This window comes from Cantharellus anzutake (genome assembly GCF_015039405.1).
Source record: "Cantharellus anzutake strain C23 chromosome Unknown EI90scaffold_31, whole genome shotgun sequence".
NCBI lineage: Eukaryota > Fungi > Basidiomycota > Agaricomycetes > Cantharellales > Hydnaceae > Cantharellus > Cantharellus anzutake.
Window position 1 is genome coordinate 352374 of NW_024066981.1, and position 18903 is coordinate 371276.

At 49.8% G+C, this 18903-nt stretch overlaps 7 protein-coding genes across 7 annotated transcripts; 1 reads left to right on the forward strand and 6 right to left on the reverse strand.

Moving 5' to 3' along the window:
• Positions 1 to 1330: 1330 nt before the first annotated feature.
• Positions 1331 to 3328, reverse strand: EI90DRAFT_3125218 (general amino acid permease 1; the record flags this gene model as incomplete). Its single annotated transcript, XM_039063807.1, has 8 exons — positions 1331 to 1870; positions 1921 to 2261; positions 2345 to 2576; positions 2635 to 2646; positions 2711 to 2754; positions 2838 to 3022; positions 3091 to 3151; positions 3226 to 3328. The coding sequence occupies 8 exons, from the start codon at positions 3326 to 3328 to the stop codon at positions 1331 to 1333; spliced, it is 1518 nt and encodes a 505-aa protein (XP_038914863.1).
• Positions 3329 to 4504: 1176 nt separating this feature from the next.
• Positions 4505 to 5385, forward strand: EI90DRAFT_3062645 (60S ribosomal protein L33-A-like protein). Its single transcript, XM_039060652.1, has 5 exons — positions 4505 to 4567; positions 4728 to 4851; positions 4908 to 4972; positions 5032 to 5125; positions 5191 to 5385. Exons 1-5 carry the CDS (start codon positions 4551 to 4553, stop codon positions 5212 to 5214), a joined length of 324 nt encoding a protein of 107 aa, XP_038914864.1. The 5' UTR covers positions 4505 to 4550; the 3' UTR covers positions 5215 to 5385.
• A 6-nt stretch (positions 5386 to 5391) lies between these two features.
• EI90DRAFT_3062647 (uncharacterized protein) lies at positions 5392 to 8437 on the reverse strand (the record flags this gene model as incomplete). The annotated part of the gene is made up of 2 exons (XM_039060653.1): positions 8275 to 8437; positions 5392 to 8217 (listed from the first exon to the last, which is right to left on the reverse strand). A coding segment is annotated over exon 2 (2609 nt), but the record flags the coding sequence as incomplete, so codon positions are not given.
• A 187-nt stretch (positions 8438 to 8624) lies between these two features.
• Positions 8625 to 9337, reverse strand: EI90DRAFT_3062649 (uncharacterized protein). The gene has a single exon (XM_039060654.1). It carries the CDS (start codon positions 9318 to 9320, stop codon positions 9093 to 9095), a length of 228 nt encoding a protein of 75 aa, XP_038914866.1. The 5' UTR covers positions 9321 to 9337; the 3' UTR covers positions 8625 to 9092.
• Positions 9338 to 10974: 1637 nt separating this feature from the next.
• Positions 10975 to 13293, reverse strand: EI90DRAFT_3062650 (acyltransferase ChoActase/COT/CPT). Its single transcript, XM_039060655.1, has 14 exons — positions 13231 to 13293; positions 13151 to 13178; positions 13062 to 13085; positions 12856 to 13009; positions 12738 to 12787; positions 12613 to 12700; positions 12464 to 12551; positions 12300 to 12404; positions 12239 to 12261; positions 12113 to 12180; positions 11791 to 12054; positions 11507 to 11767; positions 11271 to 11453; positions 10975 to 11217 (listed from the first exon to the last, which is right to left on the reverse strand). Exons 4-14 carry the CDS (start codon positions 12867 to 12869, stop codon positions 11087 to 11089), a joined length of 1275 nt encoding a protein of 424 aa, XP_038914867.1. The 5' UTR covers positions 12870 to 13009; positions 13062 to 13085; positions 13151 to 13178; positions 13231 to 13293; the 3' UTR covers positions 10975 to 11086.
• EI90DRAFT_3155344 (uncharacterized protein) lies at positions 12985 to 13694 on the reverse strand (the record flags this gene model as incomplete). Its single annotated transcript, XM_039065991.1, has 5 exons — positions 13526 to 13694; positions 13231 to 13476; positions 13151 to 13178; positions 13062 to 13085; positions 12985 to 13009 (listed from the first exon to the last, which is right to left on the reverse strand). Coding segments are annotated over exons 1-5 (408 nt in total), but the record flags the coding sequence as incomplete, so codon positions are not given.
• A 201-nt stretch (positions 13695 to 13895) lies between these two features.
• Positions 13896 to 18352, reverse strand: EI90DRAFT_3062659 (uncharacterized protein). The gene is made up of 5 exons (XM_039060656.1): positions 18251 to 18352; positions 18111 to 18193; positions 15726 to 18053; positions 14258 to 15670; positions 13896 to 14225 (listed from the first exon to the last, which is right to left on the reverse strand). Exons 2-5 carry the CDS (start codon positions 18118 to 18120, stop codon positions 14002 to 14004), a joined length of 3975 nt encoding a protein of 1324 aa, XP_038914869.1. The 5' UTR covers positions 18121 to 18193; positions 18251 to 18352; the 3' UTR covers positions 13896 to 14001.
• Between the last annotated feature and the right edge of the window lie 551 nt (positions 18353 to 18903).

The window sequence follows — 18903 nt, forward strand, 5'->3', positions numbered from 1 at the left end:
CGTGCTTTAGGAACGAGGGGAGTGGGAGAATTAAGAGCCAAGGAAAAAGCCAATAAAATAAAATAAAAACTGCGGCACTCAGGATCCATGTAGTCCCCTACCATGGTACTAACTAAGCGGTACTCGGCTTAACTTCGCAGATCGGACGGGATGCGGTGCTTCCCGAGTCCTGTGGCCGCAGATGCTAGGCTCGCGTTCCTACATCTGATGAATATCAATACCTCTAGGATTAACGGACATAGTCTTCTAGGGATCTGCACTGTTATGTGTTGTCACTTGAGATTGGCTATCCAGGGTCAAATGAAGAATTTGAACAAGGATTTAAGTTCTGAGCCATGAGGGAGAGAGAACGGTGTCGTGTTATCATTTTGCTTGCACAACCAGCAAGCATGCATTATATTGTAACTGAAGTTCGCAGTAATCTGCAGCTTTCAGTTCTCCGTGAATGCGTGAATGACTTAGTTGATTATCTTGACCACCTGAGTAGGATAGAAGAAACCAGTGAGTGGGAACAGAGACGAAATCAGTGAGAGCGTTTTGAGTGGGCGGTCAGATGGAGAACGTCCATCTATGATGGTGATGAGCCATTGTTATTCGAGTCAGCGAAACAGTTTCACCATGCAAAGTGGACTATTTAGTATTTCAGGATCCGGAGGGTGTTTAAGCAACGCACACTCGAGGGTCTTGAGAGACAGTCGTCGCAATACTTGGCCTCTTTCAGTGCTTAACCTTACGGGACTGTGATACCGTTGAGAAGAATACTGGTGCGAGGCTTGGGACATACATCCAAGGATCGAGTTACTGCCGTGAAAAATCGATCTCCGATCGCGGAGACCAGTGATGTCGAAATTCACATTCACTGGAGGCTGCATTGTGTCAGCGGAGTAAGCGGAGAGAGATGTAGATGCTCACGCAGGATGATGAGCAGATGTCCAAAGGAATTACAGCGTCAGAGATCGTCGGTGGTGCACTGCTATGCAGTGTGTGCACTATCGATCAGAATCGTTATGGCAATGAATCGTGAAACGAATGTGTGCGCAACTCCCACGTAAAGTAGTCGGTACGGAAAGACCATGGCTACATGTGTAGTTGCAAGAGCCATTGCTGACACTGATAGGAAAGTAATTCGCTCCCAGCTGTTATGTAGACAGAGGGTCGATTCAGCACACGGCCCCGAGGAGTCGAATATCGTTGATGACAGTGTTTCCATTTTAGGGATACAAAATAAAAGAAGTCTTATGTAGTGACGGTTAGAAGCACAGAACATGCGTGAGAACCAAGAAGAATTAGAGGTCCTAGGCTCCAAAAGGAATAGTAGTGCTTAGTATCCTCAGAAAAGGATGGCAGCGATCTTCTCTCCGAGGTTCCTCGGCGGTATTTCCTCCTCTTCCGTTTCCTGAATGGTCGGAATGCCAGTGACGAAATCCATCTCTTCGGGTGTCCACCAATGCGTGCGTTTGAACATTTTCCACCCAACAAAGAGTAAAATCACTAATGGAATGTTGATGTAAGCTGTTAAGAATCCGGAAACGCTGGGGGTCCAAAAAACGTCGAAACCATTGATCAAAATAAGGATCGTAAGCCAGAAGGTACCCCATATGGAAAGGTAGGGTTGTAAACTTGAGAAATAGGCAAATTTAGTGCGATCGATCCCATGCGCACGAAGTCCACGCCAGAATCCAATGTAGGTGGCGTTAATGGACAACGATCCGAAGAATCCTCCACCACTACTCAAGATGACGAACCAATTGAACACAGTGTTTGCGCCATGGCCAACGGTAAGGTAGGAGAGGAAGGCGAAAACCGATGAAACGACAACGGCACTGATCGGAAGGCCATTCGAAGCGGTGCGTATGAACACGCGGGGAGCCTGCCCCGGAGTGCAAGGCCGTATAGGATCCTTGAAGCTGTATACAATACGGAGGCACCAGCGGAGAAGGCAGAGGTAAAGACGCATGCGTTGATGATGTGTGGTAAGACTTTGACACCTGCTCGATTCATCACGATGACATACGGCGACTGAGCAGCGGTGCCAGAACCGGTAGGGTTCAACAAATTCGGATCATCATACGGGATAATCATACCCGTAATAAGGATGCCCAAGATATACAAGATGAGGACGCGGCTGAAAACTCGTCGTATCGCTCTGCCAACGTTTCGTCTTGGATTCCGTGCCTCGCAAGCACCAATAGCAACGACTTCCATTCCACCGTACGAGAAAGCAGCTTGAACGAGGACACCAATGGTGGCTAGGAATCGACCTAATCCGCCCGGTTCGAGATAAGTGTTCATAGCACCAGGATTCCTCCAGTATCGGAAACCAATTCGATCGTGGTTGGGCCACCGCCCAAATCAATAATCAAGCCAGCAATGATGAGACCAGTGATCAAGGAAAGTTTGATGATTGAGAAGAAGAACTCTGATTCACCAAACAGGCGAACGGCAAATAAGTTTGCCGCGATCATGCTGATGCAAATCACTGTAATGTAGATAGGGACATGTTTCGTGTTAGGATCCCAAAATGTGAGGATGATTTGCGCCGCGGATATTTGAACTGGTATGGACACTGCCTGGGTCTGTTGGAAGGGTGAGTGATCTGGCCCTGAACGCACTCATCGAAGGTATCGGGCTCACAAAATAATAATTCTTTTCATGATGAATGAAGTGTAAGTTATAAGCTTGTGTAAGGTAAATCGGTACGATTCCGCACCCAACCAGTAGCAAAACCGAAGGCAGGATCAACCCATCGTGCGGCTGAGCGAGGTTACAGAGAGGCATAACCGTTAATGAGTGATATCCAGTAGTGCACACATGACCCAGGGTATACTTAGACATACCAAAGTGAGGAAAAGAGCCAGATACAGGCGCGAAGGAGGTCATCTCCCCAACGCTACACATTGTGGCGTACGCGACTGTGCCGATGAAGAGGTATGCAATCAACGCGCCGAGAGGACCGGCGCGGGAAATGGCTTGTCCGGAACCCAGGAACAATCCAGTTCCAATGGTACCGGCAATAGCAATCCTGGAGATCCCAATGCGTGAGTGATCACGGCGAGCAGGCGAAAAGAATCAAGGGACAGATTGGCGTACATTTGCACGTGGCGCTGGTCAAGATGGCGTTGGATCCCATCCAAATCATGTTCATCAAAATCTATGGGCAAGAAAATTTCTCAGCTGCGTCCTGTATAGGATTCTTTGCGCAATAATAATAATAAAACAACTCACGGTACTTATTGACAACATCAGGACTGCTGGTGATGCAGAGACCATCGCCCCGTACCTTGGCTTCTTCAACGAACTTCTCGTTGACGTACTGGCTATGAGACATCTGTCTTGCTGTCTTGTGCTTCACACCTCACTTTAGTCAAGCAAAGGGGAAGAAGACGGTGCATGGTGGGAGCTTTATGGACTTCTTCTCAGAAGCCTCGCCAAACTATTCCGCAAAATCCCGGCCGCGTATAGACAGATGTAGACATCTGCAACAGACATCACCCCTTGATCTAGGAGTCAGTCAGGGTCTAGGAAGCACGTTTCCCACGAGAATGACGAGAACAGAGGAGAGTACAGAAATAGGGTCGCGGAGCCTGAGGACCGTGCATTAGCAAGGGCGTTTTGCGAGTTGTTGGTGGGTGATGGGGTATGGGGTATGGTTTCTCGGCCCAAGGTATCATGCGGTTCTAGGAAAAAATACATGTCGCAACTGGTGTTGAACCGATCAGCCCAATAGGCTTCGCATTACTAAGAGACTGCTTTAGCCTACATCACCTCCAGAAAGAGGACAGTATGATTTATAAAGAGCGGAGGGGGAAGCCGTCGCCGAGTGTGCAGCTTGCTTTCGTGGTAAACTAACCAATGTCAAATGAGCAAACAACGATTAGCGCTCCTGTTTTATTTATCGTCTTCCGGCGCTAATAAGGCGCCATCACAACCGAATACCGTGGACACTAGTTGTGACGAAATGCAAGTAATGCCAGTGCCGAAAGACCGATCACCGAGTGGCATGAGAAAAGTATTCCAAGTCAGACTCGCCCACAGGCAATTCAGCCAGGACATTAGAAAGAAAGCTGGGCTGTGCCCTCGTGGCTTGTCTTGCAGAGTATGGGAAAGGCTAGGCAGGACCTAGCTCTCTATTGGAAGATAGAGAAAAAGGCGCTCACTGGCCATAGTCCGTGACAACACCTTTTTCCGCTTACATACTTATAGCGTTTCAGAGTTACATAACTCCAAATACGGATAACGGCTTCTCCAAATGCCTGTGCTAACCTCTTCTCCTTCCAATCGAGAAAGCAGACGGGCCTAGCCAACCATAACAGTTTCAGAGTGCAATATCGATATATACATATAAGGGGAACGAGATTGTTATTTGAATAAACCACACATGCGCTGTCGGACGCACGTCTGACGAACGTTCCATGAGCAAGGGAGTACCGCCACTTATATAGTAGTTGAATTCAATTGTCAATTCATCGGGGGAACTCAACATCGGGGAACTCCGTAGGCAGACCAATCCAATTACACTTGTCCATCCTCCCCTCAAGATTTCGACAGCAATGGCTGACAGCAGACGGTGAGACCTGTCTCTTACGGCTCCTGGACGTATTCCGGCCATCTCTATCTTTGAATGGAGTGAATCGATGAAGATATGACTCTGGATGGTCAACCTCGTCTTTGGATGCAATCAAATCATGAACCGTCAAGTTCTAACATTTCTGCTATTGAAATCGTAGATTGTACGCAAGGGGCCGCATTCTTGGGCACAAGCGCGGGAAGCATAATGTCCGCCCCAACACTTCCCTCCTTCAAATCGAGGGTGTTATTTCCAAGGAGGATACCAAGTTTTACCTTGGAAAGGTAATGACATGACTTCTCCCCTCTTGCAAACAAGATTCACACCTTGTATTTTTCAGCGGGTTGCTTACGTTTATACTGCAAAGACTAAGATCGCCGGGTCACGACTCCGCGTTATCTGGGGGTGCGTGGCCCCTTAATGCATGACTGCAGATATTGACACGTATTTTCTGGATATAACAGGCGTATAACCAAAACACATGGTAATTCAGGCGTTGTAAAATCGAAATTCAGGCACAATCTGCCGCCGAACAGCTTTAACAGCAGCGTGCGTGTAGTACGTAGTCTCGATCCCATATCCTCAATCATTGCTGCTGCTGAGGAACGATTGCCCTACTTTAGATGCTCTATCCGTCATCCATTTGATTGTGGAATTGTTCGCAACACTCTCCTTTATGCACTCACCATCATGCTGTGCACCATACCGTGTGTTTTACGCATCCTAATCATATGTTCGACATGCCTACGACCCCGCACGATATCGCTTTCCCATTATAACTTATTGGGTTTGAAATACAAATAATGCTTAGAATCCTCGCAACAGTTTCTCGTGAAGCGTGCTGGTATCGTATTAAATGCAGATAAAGCAGCCATACAAGTGATCGAAAAGAAGGATGAACAAAATCCACAAGATAGCGCTGGCTTATTCCAGGCTATCACTTTCAAGTTTGACGCCAACAACGGCATGCAAAGTCCCGCCGGCGCACCGTTACTGCGTTTCATTAAATCGTCCCACATAGCATCCTTCTCGTCATCAGTCTTCTTGCGTCGTCTACCACCTGGCACATCACCAGTTGTGGGATCGACTTCCAAAAATGCAACATTTGTCAAGCTGGCAGTGAAGTCGAGATGTGGGGTAGCGTCGATGGATTTCGCACGCAGTCTCGAGGTGGATCTACGCAACGTGAAGCTCCGAGCACTGCCGCCCAACGTTTTGGTCCGTGGTAACCTTTCGCGGGATTTGCGATGGGTAAGAAAACTAAGACCTGGAGTCGAAGGAGGGGACGATGAAAGGTGTGGTGCATATTGATTCAGCTTTTGGGTATCGTCGGGGCTGGAAACCGCTCGCCTTCGAGGCGAGGGTAATTGTTTACGAAGGGAATTCCACCTCTTGGGAGCCACTTCTTGATCGCTTTTTGGGGGAGAAGTGAGGATTGAATCAATTGCTGTGCTAGCCTTGGGGGAGGGGCTTGGTTGGCTGGGTGCTGAAAGTGCTTGTGGACTTTGGACTAACGGTAAGCTCGCATGGGATGTAGCGAATTGCTGTAAAAGAGCGTTGGGGTCGTGATATGTAGTCATCACGCTGGAAGAGGGGACTGGATGGATATTACATAAAGAAAGTCGAGGAAGAGGGGGGACGGGCTCATTCGGTGTCATTAACAGTTCGTCAGGCTGTGATGAAGAACTTGAAAAACGCGATGATGACCAATGTGATGAGTTTGTGCTAATATGATCTCTTGGTAGAGATCCTGAAAAATTGGTCCATGCACCAAGATTGCCTATGTCCACCCCAGGCTTCATGTTACTGACCACAGATTTTGGAGACATGGAGGTAGGCCGGCGCTTGAAGATACGAGAAACTATACCCTCCGACGACTGTTCCTCCGAGGAATCATGTCCTTTATTCTGCAACAAAATGCCAAAATCGGTTGATGAGGACCGTCTGCGCACATGGCTACTCGCAGGGGTGGAGGAGGCCTCGGACGTAGGTAGGGGCGGAACAGGGGGCACATCACTGCCAGACATTTGACGTTTGCTAGCCTCTCGCATAGTGCTAGAGCTTAGTTTTCTAATCAATCGGCTGAAGGCTCCCCCAGGACGAGGACTGGGTGAGGCTACGACATCCGCACCGGATAACATCGGAGGTCGTCTCAAGACTTCGGAAGGTGAGTCCGCCCGATCCCGCCATTCTTCGTGTGAAGATGGGCACGGGGGTAGGGGTTTATCTTTCCAAAGCGAGTCGATATGACTGTAAGGAGACGAATCCTTATCTGACCGATCCGTGTGTGTGGGCTGATCACCATCACCCCCCATAGCCGCATGATTCCCATTGATTTGTGGGCGCTTCTTTGAAAGTTTACGTGTGACTTTACGAGCAAGCGCACCGCGCGATGGGCTGACATCGCCCTCCGTCATCCTCCTGAGAGGGAGGTGCAGACATCTAGGTCCTCCATTACCATCCTCGCTACCTTTAGCAAGAAGCTTCCCACCTATTCTTCGCTCCAGAAGTGTGCCTCGTGGGCTGTGTGAATGCGGAGACAATAAATCCCCCATTCCGCTTGCATCACCTTCGGAATGTTGGGGGGCGTTTGAAGGAGCGTATAATTGTTGAGAAAGTTGCCAATCATGAGCAACTTGGGAAGCGGGGGTCATCGGTGTCGAGCTCGGGCCAGACGACATGCGTGAAGCCTGAGATTTTTCTGCGACTGGAGAAGAATACTCTCTGGACAGGTGCCGTTTGGGATCGGGCATTGTGGGGCTTGATGGGACAGAGGAAGGCTGGGAAGGTACAATGGGAAAGCAAAATGTGTCCAGGCTAGACTCTGGGTTCTTGGTGGTACTGGGGATTGACTGGGGATTGTGACGGTGGATGACGTCCAAACGGGTCGCAGGAAGAGACGGCCTTTTTGGTGAATGATCTCCATTAGCTCTGCGACTACGTGGAAGGCTTGAGGAACGGGGCGCATAATAAATCGAGGGAGATGAGGAATGTGTCTTCCCAGGCTCGTCAGGTAGTTGAGGGGCCACTCGATGAGAAATCGGAGTCCTTGGGGTGTAGGAGGTAGAAGCGAACAGGTCAGCAACCGAGTACCCAAATTTCGCGTATGTCGAGGATAATGCGATTGCACCCGATCGAGTAGACCCGGCCGCTATGGTCTTCGTATAGGAATCATTCTGCGAAGCGGCGAGAGAGGCGACAGGTTTGCTCATGAGTCTTTTCATGTCAAACGAGGCTCTCGACCTGGGGAAGAACTCGAAAAACTCTGTTGATGGGAAGTGCTGCGACACTGGGGTGTGCCCATGGGGGCGAGAACTGGATGGTTCGCTCCTGGGCGAGCCGAAGTCAGTGACATCCGAAGTAAGAAACTCGCTCGGATGAGACGGCGGAGTTGATGAACGGGTCCTTTTAGACGGCCGCGAAGTTGGTCTTGGTCGATCCCCGACGACCTCCGAAGTTCCCGAAGAGCTCTGCGCCACACGGGAAGACAGAAGTATTCGACGTAAAGCCTGCTCTTTATCACTGATGGACATATGATCAGGGTAACTCTTATTGGCGAATGTGCTCGAAGTTGACAGGTTAAGGGTGCGGGTTGTAATTGGGGTCGCTATTACTGGTCAGGATGAAAAGCTGGTGCTGTTAGAACATGTCTATTCAATAAGCATGACAGTTAGCGATTTTGTGAAGCTCCCAGGCACGATGCCTACTTTGTCAAGTTTTTCCAAATCCCTTTTCACTAACCCCCACTAGTATGGCTTGATAAGGCAGAGGCGGGACGAATAGCAGAAAGCAAGTCGAAATACGGCAGTCGCAAAACGAATGGTGAGGAGTATGAACGAATTTAAGCTAGAGAGAGAGCGTGTAAAAGAGTGTGAAGTTTGAGAACAACGGTTGCATCTGGCAATGTCATTCAATTAGAATATTTCATATCAATTCAAGTAACATGACAAAGCATCCTCAATTGCGAGAATCGCAACCGCAGGGTCAACAAACTCATGGCTTCGACATTGTGTGCTAGTTGAACTACGAGCAAGAATAACATACAGCAATAATAATGATCAAAAGAGTGATGTGCGGAAACCCTTATGAAACAGTGGTAACGTCGTCTGCGCAGGAATCTACCAGAACGGTCAATTGACTGTCTCCAGCTTTTTACTCCACTCGATGACTTTAGGATGTGCAGACACCTGAGCAGCAAATTCATTAGCATGACTCACGTTTCCGTCCGTCACCATGCCTTCACCTTACTGGGGTCAAAACCCAACACTTGAAGCCCATCTAGAGACGTTGCTCGAGATAGAGCAACGTACGCTTGTCCTTATAAGGTGGTTCAACATGATACATTGTTGCCGGCAAACGGTGGGACGAACCTTTTTCAAACACGCGACGCAGATCCACCTTCACTCGTTCTAATGTCTGGCCTTGTGACTTATGAATAGACATCGCCCAAGCGAGTATCAATGGGAGCTTTGATGAATCATCGAGAAATAAGGCCGATTAGTTCGATATGTGCTATCACATCCGCTTAATACTTTACCTGGCTGCGGCTGGCCTGAACTTCTCCATCCGGATGTTCGACTTTCCAAATGTCAGGCTGCACTAACATTTCGCGATGCTGGGTGGTTCCGGGAATGGAGAATCGGACAAGTGGATACTCTGTCAGGTTTTTAATGGCATCGTCCTTCTTCTTTCCTTTCTTCTCCATGTTCTCGTCCACACCAGACGACTTATTCGCATAAGTAGGAAGATCCATGAAGTCAATTATCACGCCTGTAGTACCATTCACAAGCGTGTCATCCGTGTTCTTGCTGAGCATAACTTGGCTATTGAGCTTGAGATGAAGAACAGCAGGAGCCATCGTGCTCAGAAGCTTTTCCCGCTGGTGTTTATCGGTGACAGAGCCCCCATCCACCGCTTCGAACACCTTAATTTTCCCTTCGAGTTCTTTCATTCTGCGATTATTGGAGTTGTCCACTTCTTCGCGGCGTGGAAACCTACGAATGCGTTAGTCGATCCATTCCGCGCTGTCCCAGACGACATACTTACAATTCCGTCGGAACGATACCGTCGCTGTATTTGATCTCTCGCGAAAGCATTCGGAAGCGTTCGACTGATTTGAGGCTGAGTTTGCCAAACCGCATCTCATTCAGCATGTCAATGAATTCTAATCCTTTTGTCAGCAATTGATCGCAGACAGACTCACGATACACTAACCTTGATCCTTCTGACGGAAGACCTTAGTGAGGTTGAACGTCCTCTCCACGCAATCGCTCCATAATTTTGCCTCAAATGCGAATGTTGGTTGCCCCGTCCTTGTAACAGGCGGTAGCTGGAAGAAATCCCCGCATACAATAAGCTGGTAGGGTGTCAATGTAAGTATTCTGCAAAGCAATTATGCAAAAAAAAAACGGACCTGGATACCACCGAATGGCTTGGTAGTCTTCCGTATCAAACAAGCAACTCTAGCAAGTTTGTCAAAAAGATCGCCATCCATCATTGACACTAAGAGTTCTGGGTGAGGGATGGGCACGAAGGCAGCGGGGTGATGAGAAACCTTCATCAATAATGAGCACTTGCGTCCGCAGCCATCTCCCGGCAGATTTCTTGTTCTTCTTGATTTTATTCGCCAGGTTCTCAGCTGTCCCTTCTCCGAGTCCAATGCCAGCAAACGAGTGTATCGTAACACCACCTATGTTGCAGGCAGCAATTCCGGTCGGTGCGGTGATTGCTATAGAATCGAGAGAACGAAATCTTTTCCGCAGAGATTTCAAGATTTCCCTCAACAAGACGGACTTTCCAGTGCCTAAACGGGAATAAGTCGCGGCTAGAGCCAACAGAAATAACAAGGTACCTGCACTTCCGGTGAAAAAAATATTCTTCCCATCCATGGCGAGACGCAGAATTTCTTGTTGCTCAGAACTGAGAGCGATCTTTGCAGAGACTGAGATCGTAGCGGGGCGTTTGGAAGTCGCGTCACCTGTTTCGACGAACCCTTCGTCCAGCACCTTGCGTTTGGTGGGGCGTTCAAGTCCATTTTCTGGTGGAGACGAGCGTTTACTTGAAGAGGCAGGAGACGAATTGTCCGAATCTTGAGAGAGCAACAATCTGCGTGCAGCCAATCGAGCTGCTTTTTCTTCTTCCGAGAGGGGCTTTGGTTTGGGTCGCAGAAGCTTCTCCTGATCAGAGCACGTGTCTTGCGAATTCGACCAGTCTCTTTTGAGCGCACCGATAGACGGTAATGGCTGTGGACGCGTTTGGGACATGATAGACGCGTTGAGGACAAGCAACGCGTTTCGTCAACAACTCCAAATAAATAAGCTTGCCTTACTGAGGTCTGATCACCTGATCAGACCACTGACTGATCCAGCAATAGATACCCTCCCCTGATTTCCCGTGAGCGCTGTAACCTCGAGTTGCTCAAGTGCTGTGACAGTATTATTCAGATTACACCACATATCTCCCCTACATAGAATAATTAAAATGCTTTCACTAGACAGGTCTGCAATGCTCGCAGGGTTGTCACAGCTTTGACGTAGCGATACCTTCATCTTGAAACAACGCTCGTAGGTCTTCTGCAGCTCGATCGATTTCTTCCGTGAACCTGTGGTTCGGCATATCCTTCCTGGAGGTGACCGTGAACTGTAGGAACTCTGGCACAAACAAGATGAATGCATCACAATTGCACCCCTCCGGAATGACTGACCATCGAAACCAGCGACGTACGCCACACCAAACCCGTCCGGAACGACTTCTCCCCATCCGTACACACGGAAATTAGGATTGTAAATAGCTGATGTACTGAGGACCCAGTGTTTCGATCGTTGAAACAGATTGTCTGTAAATAACTCGGGTACTTCCTCACCAGGACGACGCATCTGCTGCATCCCTGCAGTAACGGGTGAGAAAGAAATCTGCAGGGGGAAAAATCTCCTGTCCTACCGAATATCACACGGTCAACGCCCTGGGCATTCCCAGCCTCACGAGCACAGGCCCTATGGGCATGGCAGGCTTCCTTGAAGAGCGCTTTCACCTCTTCCCTATCCACGCTCCCAGAATCTATGCTTTCGCACCACTTGACGGACTCCTCACTGACAACCCGAATTGTCTCCGTACGTCCGTGTTGGAATTTCCTCGTGGTGGCAGCCTCATACGTCCCACCATTCAGTTTCCCCGGCCACCGATGAGCCGATGGTATGCAAGCTGTATCATCATCTGTGTCCAACTGTCTGGTGAGAAGCCAAACACTTTGATTTGACGTTTTCCGTATGAAGTGCGCAGAAATGATAAGATGTGAGAGTTGATGAGCACCCTGGCTGCGTTGGTGGCAATTGTGATTGATGCGTCGATTTCTGTATCGACCTCAAAGTCAAGAGATTGTGGGAACGAGAGATTTGCTGAAATGGACGGGCTCCCGTGGTCGAAGTCCTGCTTCTTGATGGCAGCGACAACGCTACCGGACATTACGGCAGTAGGAGTGCCATCCATAACTAATGAACATAGTTCAGACCCCGGCGAATGTGAAGACAGTAAGTCGCAAGACTGCACCGGAGTGTTCGCCCATAATGCCTGCTTTCGCATTATCCCAGACAATGAACTGGACGGGTTTGTCGACCCTGCACGGGATGCACCAAAATAAGCAACAAGTGGTCAAATCCGTCGCGTGAAGCTGACCATCTGTTACCCAATTCACCACCCTCAACGCCACCGTGCCAATTAGCACGGGAAAATCAACGTCTGTTTCAGGTTTCTCACTGTCCAAACAGACAACGAAAGCGCTGGACTCGATTTCGTTCAAGATGCGCTTATTTCGTTCCGACGCGGAAAGTAAATCATAGTCCTAAATAACATGAGTGTGCAATCAGTATTGCCACTCCGGTGACGATCATAACAGCACACCTTGGCCCATGTATCCCGGTTGTTCGATGTCAAAATACCTACTGGAGGGTACTCAGTCATCGAGTTATCATAAATGTGCTGGATTTGCCTAAATAATGGGCCGGTGTTCACTGCGACCATTGGCGGAGACCAAAGGAAAGCCGAATTACCTCTCCCACTCAGCAGTGCTGAGCAAGCGATGATCAACTGAAGCATCGACTTTCCAGAATTTATTCTTCCGGATGAACACGACCGTTCCTGAATCCCCAAATCCCCTCCTTTGCAAATGTAACACTGAAGTCCTTTCCACCAAGTCCGGGGACGCGACAAGCATCGAACATCCACCTGATGCACATATGCAGTGGACGAAGCAATATCAACAGCCAAAGGAACCGCACAATTTGATCACCAACCTCCAAGAGTCCATACATAACACACCATCTTTCACAGCATCGGGCTCTATCTTACCCTGCTTGAAAGATTTTCTAAATAGGAGCGCAGAACGCGTCAATGCAGCCGCTAACTTAATTGGAGTTTGGGGTAGAGCCGGATGTGGTTCGAAACCATCTGTGCAAACCTATGAGTGTCGCAAAGTTGATTGTCAAAATGAACTTCTTACAAAAGTATGAAACATTCACAACGACTAGTGAAATAGATAGATATCTTATAAGCCGGAACCACATCGAAAGTTTAAGACACTTCACGCACCTGAGTCGCGATACTTCAAGTATGCAGCCTGCAGAAATAAGTATTCAATCCCTGCCACAATCTCAGGCCACATCTCCTACATCATCCCAAAGTTCCTCTAACCAGTTCACAATCGTTGGATCCTTTGCACGATCCTGGAGTCGTTCGTGTAAAGTCCTTCCAATACTACCAGGCTGAGCGAGAAGTTGTATCTTGACCCGGGTCGCCTCCAGTTCTTCTGTACTCTTAGCGAGAGGTATTAACGACTTTTCCAACTTAGCTAGCGTTGCATCAAGATCAGGGACTGGCAGTGTGGAAGCGAATCTTGCTTGGAGAAGGTGTTTGTCCTGGGCAGGGCCTAGGTGCCCTGCTTTTCCAGTCCGCCGGTGCGTGTACCATTGTGTATGGTGAGGTAAAGAATGACGGTGAGCAGAGTTTCGGGGGAACTACTTGCAGTCCTCGTCTGACGACCGCGAGGCTCATTGGCCGAGCTCGTGGAGTGGTTTAATTGTCGTGTGAATCGTTCCGGTAATTGCCCGCTTCCGGGGCATATAGATGATATAACCGGTGGGCCCATTCATTCTGCGGCGCGCCGATTTTTGTTGCATCATATACTCGCTTCAATCATCCGACAGATCGCGTTCCGGGACACACTCAAAGACTGACTTCACATTGCCTGTTCTACTTTCCGTCCTGACACTCTAGCTGAGAGCAAGCTGCACTAAGGGGCTGCTGTGCATGCACCTTAGAGAGGACGGCTATGTGGCTGACCGGTATATATATCTGTTTGCTATAACAATTCATGTAATTATGCGAGCAAAAAAGATGCAGTGGTAAACGAAATAAGCAATTGCGGAGGGCAATGAATGACCTCATGTAGCAATCTCCACAAGGCGAAGCTGCTTCAACTCTTTCAGCTCCTCGACACATGAGCCAACACGCGAGCCAACCTCCTTAGCGTATTCAAGCAAAGGTCGAATGTTCTCTGGAGTCAACGCGAGCTTGTAACCTTCGCCTAAACCTGGGATTTTTGGAGGTGCGCTGCGTACCGTTGGCGATTGCGCCGCGAACGCACGTAACCCTCCGGGATCGAAATCTCAGGAGTGGCTTGTCCCGGTGTAGAAGGACGAGTAGTCTCCCTGGAAGGTTTAACTGAAGAACGGTCCGCAAAAGAAACCTGTGAATCATTTTTGACAACGCGAGCCGGTATTGGTGTCCTGACATCCCGCCCAGACTCCTCGGCACGCGAAGGTGGTTGTACCCGTCCTTTCAGTGTCCCCAAAGTTGCGCGAGGAAGAGCTGATGACCGTGCTATCTCAAGATCTGAAGCGCTATCGATGCGATCCCAATCGGAATACTCTTCTTCCTCCGTTGTGATACTCTCTGCGAGCTGAGCAGAGGCATTATTCCCTTGATACGGCGGAGGATGAGGCAAAGAAGTAGCATCAGTAACAGCACGCCGTCGCCGCTCGAACTTCCGTCTTCGATTCTGACCTAACGGGGGCACTGGGTTGCTACCAACGTTCGCGTGGCTTTGACCGATACGGAAAATTGACGCCAGGGAGGGACGTCTAGGTGATTTTCGGTGCTCCTTAAAATTCAACGTGTTTTTCCCCTCGTCGTGGCATGGAGAGGCAATTCGGGGATGCTGTTTTGCTGAAGGCCCTACACTGTTCTGGGGCTCTGAGCTTTTTCGTTTGCGGTGCTGGAGCCGTCTAGAAGCGCTGAGGTCGACCTCGCTACGAGATGAACAGCTTGAAGGGGGTGCACCATTGGCACTTGGGAGAGGAGGTCTATTCGTGAGAAGCCGGAGAATGTCGCGAATGCCAACCAATCCAGTCTTGCGACTCTGATGGGACTTGCCTCTTCCACGATCAGTGACTGGCTTTTCATTGCGGTCTAAAGCAGACGAAGATCCTGACGCTAAAGAAGCTGCAGTGGCGGGTGCAGGTGAAGAGGGAATAGACGGGAGGGTAATTGCGGAAGCCGACGCCTGGTTAGGCTGGGAGGCAGATCTGAAGGCGCTGCTCGTTGGCGTGTGTAGTCTGTTGAATATTGCAGGATCGGGGGTTTCGAGCATGTCCCTGAGTAATGTCAGCTGTCGAGTGGAAAGATCGTGGCGGCCGGTGGACGCGCGCCACGCAGGAACATTGGGAGATAATGAAGGCTTCTCTGGAGATGGGGGCATGGATGAAGGGTCATGACCGCCGGTGAGCGTGATTGCACGCTCTCGATTATTTACCGTGACCACGGTAAGCGTATTGTCCTCATCCAAAACCGTCGGGTCATGTGTCAGAAGGGCAGGGGGCGCAGAGGTGGATGCCGAGGTAGTCGAATGGCCTTCTTGGTCCCTGCCCGCCCCCGTCCCCCCAAGATCCACCAGAAGTTCGGCGCACTCCCACCATAATGCATACTGCTCCTCGATTCTTTGAAGATCTGGATTGATCCACAGGAAACGTGGGCTAGATACCTTCAAAGTGTCATCGCTATGCTTTAGATCGATCAGGAGTTGTGCCCGCATGTCACATAGCTTTTGAAGCTCTGTTCGCACCCATCAATAATTAACTAGGTCAGATAGTCGACCTAATAAACATACCATCAATCTTATTTGCAAATTCGCGAACCATAACAAGATTGCTACGAAGACCAGTTTGAGCCATGCTTATTCTCGGAGGAATCTTCAGATCCCCTAGGCTGCTTCGTCGCAGATGCGTTGAACTAAAGGAATTAGGCAAACTTGCAGTAGAGCCCTCGACAGGTGCCCCATTTCCTTGAGCCGCAGAGGCAACGTCCATTAATAGCTGACCATGATTGTGCTGCATCGCCCGTCCTAGGGAGAAAGACTGACCAGGAGACGGAGGGGCGCTCCCTTTCTTACCGATAATCCTGTTGAGCAGGCTGGAGTTGGCAAGTGCTTGAATAGCAGCCTTGGGCGGAGTTGAAGGAGCCAACAACTCGTTACCCTGAGCTGCCCAAGGGCTCCACGATGGCTTCGAGGCATTACGGGGAGGAGAGGGTGGACTGAGATTGATGGGAGGGAGAAGCGATGGTTCGGTCATTGCAGTGACACTAGAAGGAAGAGGAGGAACGGGGGGTGGAGTTTCCAGAATGGAGGTTACCGCTGCGCGACCATAGCTGGGTTCATCTGGGTCAGAGGTAAGGGAAATACTTCGCTGGTGACCTGAATGCTTAAGGCTGTTGAAACTGGGCACGCGTTTCTTGGTTAAGTCCAGTGACTGCCTACCACCACTGGAGTGATCGCTGCCGGAATTCTCTTTTGAACCTGCTGTAACGAAGGGCTTTGACGAAGAGCGACCCACTGGGGCATTCCGAGCAGACAACCTTGGCTGAGCCTGTAGGGAAAGCGGCCTTCTCATTGAAAGATCACCATCAGTATGCCGAAGTGTCGTTCTACTCTGCTTTGGGGTAAGGTTCACGTCCGTCATTGTGTGGTTAGATATCCCAAGCACACGGGAAACGATACCGCTCGATCGCTTTTTCTTGCCCTTGAGGTCATGACCTTCCTGATCCTCGTGATACACAGCTCCGGCAGTGGTTGAGCTCCGCTTCCTGAAACGGGACGTGGGATACGCACTGTTGCTGTTGCTGAGATGGAGCCCAGGATCTGGCGTTGGCTTTGAGTTGGGGCTAGGAGTAGTCCTAAAAAGCCAATTTCGGCTCGTTGAAGGCGACGCTGGGGTGACAGCTCGCGAGAAAGACGGCTCTGGTGTTTTAGGTGGTTGGTAAGGGATGCTGGTACCGGAATCGACAGAAATGTCTCCAGCGAAATCTTTGCTGGTCTGAGAAGATCGGCGCGATCGCCAACGTTTCACGGAGCTGATACGGGAAAGCAATGGGGTTTTTGTCGGTGGAGATGATGGCATTGGAACCGGAAAAGTAGCAGGGGAATCGTTGGATATCAGTCGGGGACTCGGAGACTTTGTTCGCACCGGTAATGGAGTGATGGTACCCGATACACGCTCCTCCGGAATATCATCGAATAACGGTTGATCTTCATCTTCATCGACACAGCTGAAGGGAGTGTATGAGCGCAATCCCGACGAATCGCCAGAATAGGAATTCGCAGCATTGGGGTCGAAATCTTGTGGACGCGACTTCTTGCGCAACCGCCTACGAGGGCGAGGCGGAGACGTAGGGGGAGGGGTAATCAACGGGCGGGAGGAGGTTGCAAAGCTAACCGCCATGTGAGACGGACTTGAAAACGTCGACAAGGTGGGTGACGTGGCTAAGGGAAGAGGATCTGGGGTATGAGACCGGTTCCGCAACATAAAATGGCTAGTTAGGTTTAGCGATGAAGAGGACGGGGTCTGGTAGCCTTTCAAGTGGTGACGGGAGCTGGTCGATGCTACGGAGGATGAGCGGGCATGGGCTATTGATGAACCCGCCTGTGTGGCATCTCCGAACTCACGGCCATGAAGGCTATCGCCCATCCCATCAGTAGCACAGGGCCTGTGTGGTACATGATGTGAAATGGAGGATGATGGCTGAGGTGGTGTGGAGTTGTGGCTCCGGGATGTCCCTTTGTTTGTGACAGTTTGGTCTAAGTCGTCTCCGTGATTTGCAAGACCAAAATCATGATCATAGTTGTGTTGATGATCTGCCTCCTCAGACCATAGAGTAAGATTAGGCTGGTGGGCGCGTACGTCAGTGATGTGGGTCGACAAGCGCAGCTTGGAGGGACCAGGTTCAGGGTCATCCCAAGCAGCCGAGTTGATACTGAAGCGAGAGTGCGTTGTATTGTCAGAGTAATCGTTAGGCATCAAATAATTGTTCGTGGATCGTGAAGCTGTCGTTTCGCGGTGGTTTACGTTATGGGTGAAACGGGCGTTATCGTCAATGTAATCAGATCGTTGATGTTCGTTCGGTTGAAATTCAAAGTCATCATCCCAATTCTCAGAGGGCTCTACGCGTGTAAATTGCATAAGATCAGAGAAAACGCGCTATGTGCACGTACGCGTACCGTTAGACATGTCGGTGAAACGCAGGAAGAGGCCGTCAACGGATGCGCGTCTTGAGACAGAAAATGATCCCGGCCGAGTGAGCCTGTTCAAAGAGTCGGAGTCAGTAAATGGCAATCGTCTTACGCGCACACAGACCCGCCTTCCGTGGTGAGAAGGAATGATCCAGGCTTTGTTTACTTGTTTTGCAGTTGCCACAACAATCCACGTGCAACGTTCTGAGTGCCTTTCGGACAGATCCGTGCCTTTATGTATTTTCGCCTAACTGCAGGCTATATCATGCGGTAAACCCAAAGGTATCGTTCACCAACCACCTTGATGCATTTATGTGATACAAATGCTCTCGAATAGTCTGCTTCGAAACCAACCGTCGTGGGTTCTTCCATATCGATTTGTCGTATGGAATTGAATTTATCTACGGGAGCTGCTAAAGAACGAAGACCGTCCCATTCCAGACCAACCCGTCACTCGATGGGGATTGATCCGAATTCTGCTGGCGATTGCAATTTTCCCCTGGCGCTCCATCGCTAGAATTTAAAAGGCCACCCCACGTTTCTGCTGATTACTGATACGGGCGCTCGTGGCTAAGAATTCCCGGTTATATTGCATGCCTGCATAAACAAGCCCGGAAGATGAGAAGCTTGAGGCAACGCAAGATGTGGAAGGCGAGAAAAATAAATCCCTTTGGTGTGCACATCGACCACCTCCCCTATATCCCTACTAGAGACCTTAAACCCGTGGGGTGCTCGTTCCTCGCACACCCACGCGTTCTTCGGTCTCTAGCTCCTGCGGAGG

Excerpts from the sequence above, each read along its gene's own strand:
- EI90DRAFT_3062645 (XM_039060652.1), top strand. Across the intron at positions 4,852-4,907 it reads CCAAGTTTTACCTTGGAAAG|CGGGTTGCTTACGTTTATAC; the intron begins GTAATGACATGA and ends TGTATTTTTCAG. Across the intron at positions 4,973-5,031 it reads CGACTCCGCGTTATCTGGGG|GCGTATAACCAAAACACATG; the intron begins GTGCGTGGCCCC and ends TGGATATAACAG.
- EI90DRAFT_3062649 (XM_039060654.1), bottom strand. The coding sequence starts at position 9,320 with ATGGATCTTCCTACTTATGCGAATAAGTCGTCTGGTGTGGACGAGAAC.
- EI90DRAFT_3062650 (XM_039060655.1), bottom strand. Across the intron at positions 11,454-11,506 it reads CGTTGACCGTGTGATATTCG|GGATGCAGCAGATGCGTCGT; the intron begins GTAGGACAGGAG and ends CCGTTACTGCAG. Across the intron at positions 11,218-11,270 it reads GTACGTCGCTGGTTTCGATG|AGTTCCTACAGTTCACGGTC; the intron begins GTCAGTCATTCC and ends TGTTTGTGCCAG.
- EI90DRAFT_3062659 (XM_039060656.1), bottom strand. Across the intron at positions 15,671-15,725 it reads ATTTGCAAATAAGATTGATG|AGCTTCAAAAGCTATGTGAC; the intron begins GTATGTTTATTA and ends GGGTGCGAACAG. Across the intron at positions 14,226-14,257 it reads ACCTTCCAGGGAGACTACTC|ATTTCGATCCCGGAGGGTTA; the intron begins GTCCTTCTACAC and ends GCCACTCCTGAG.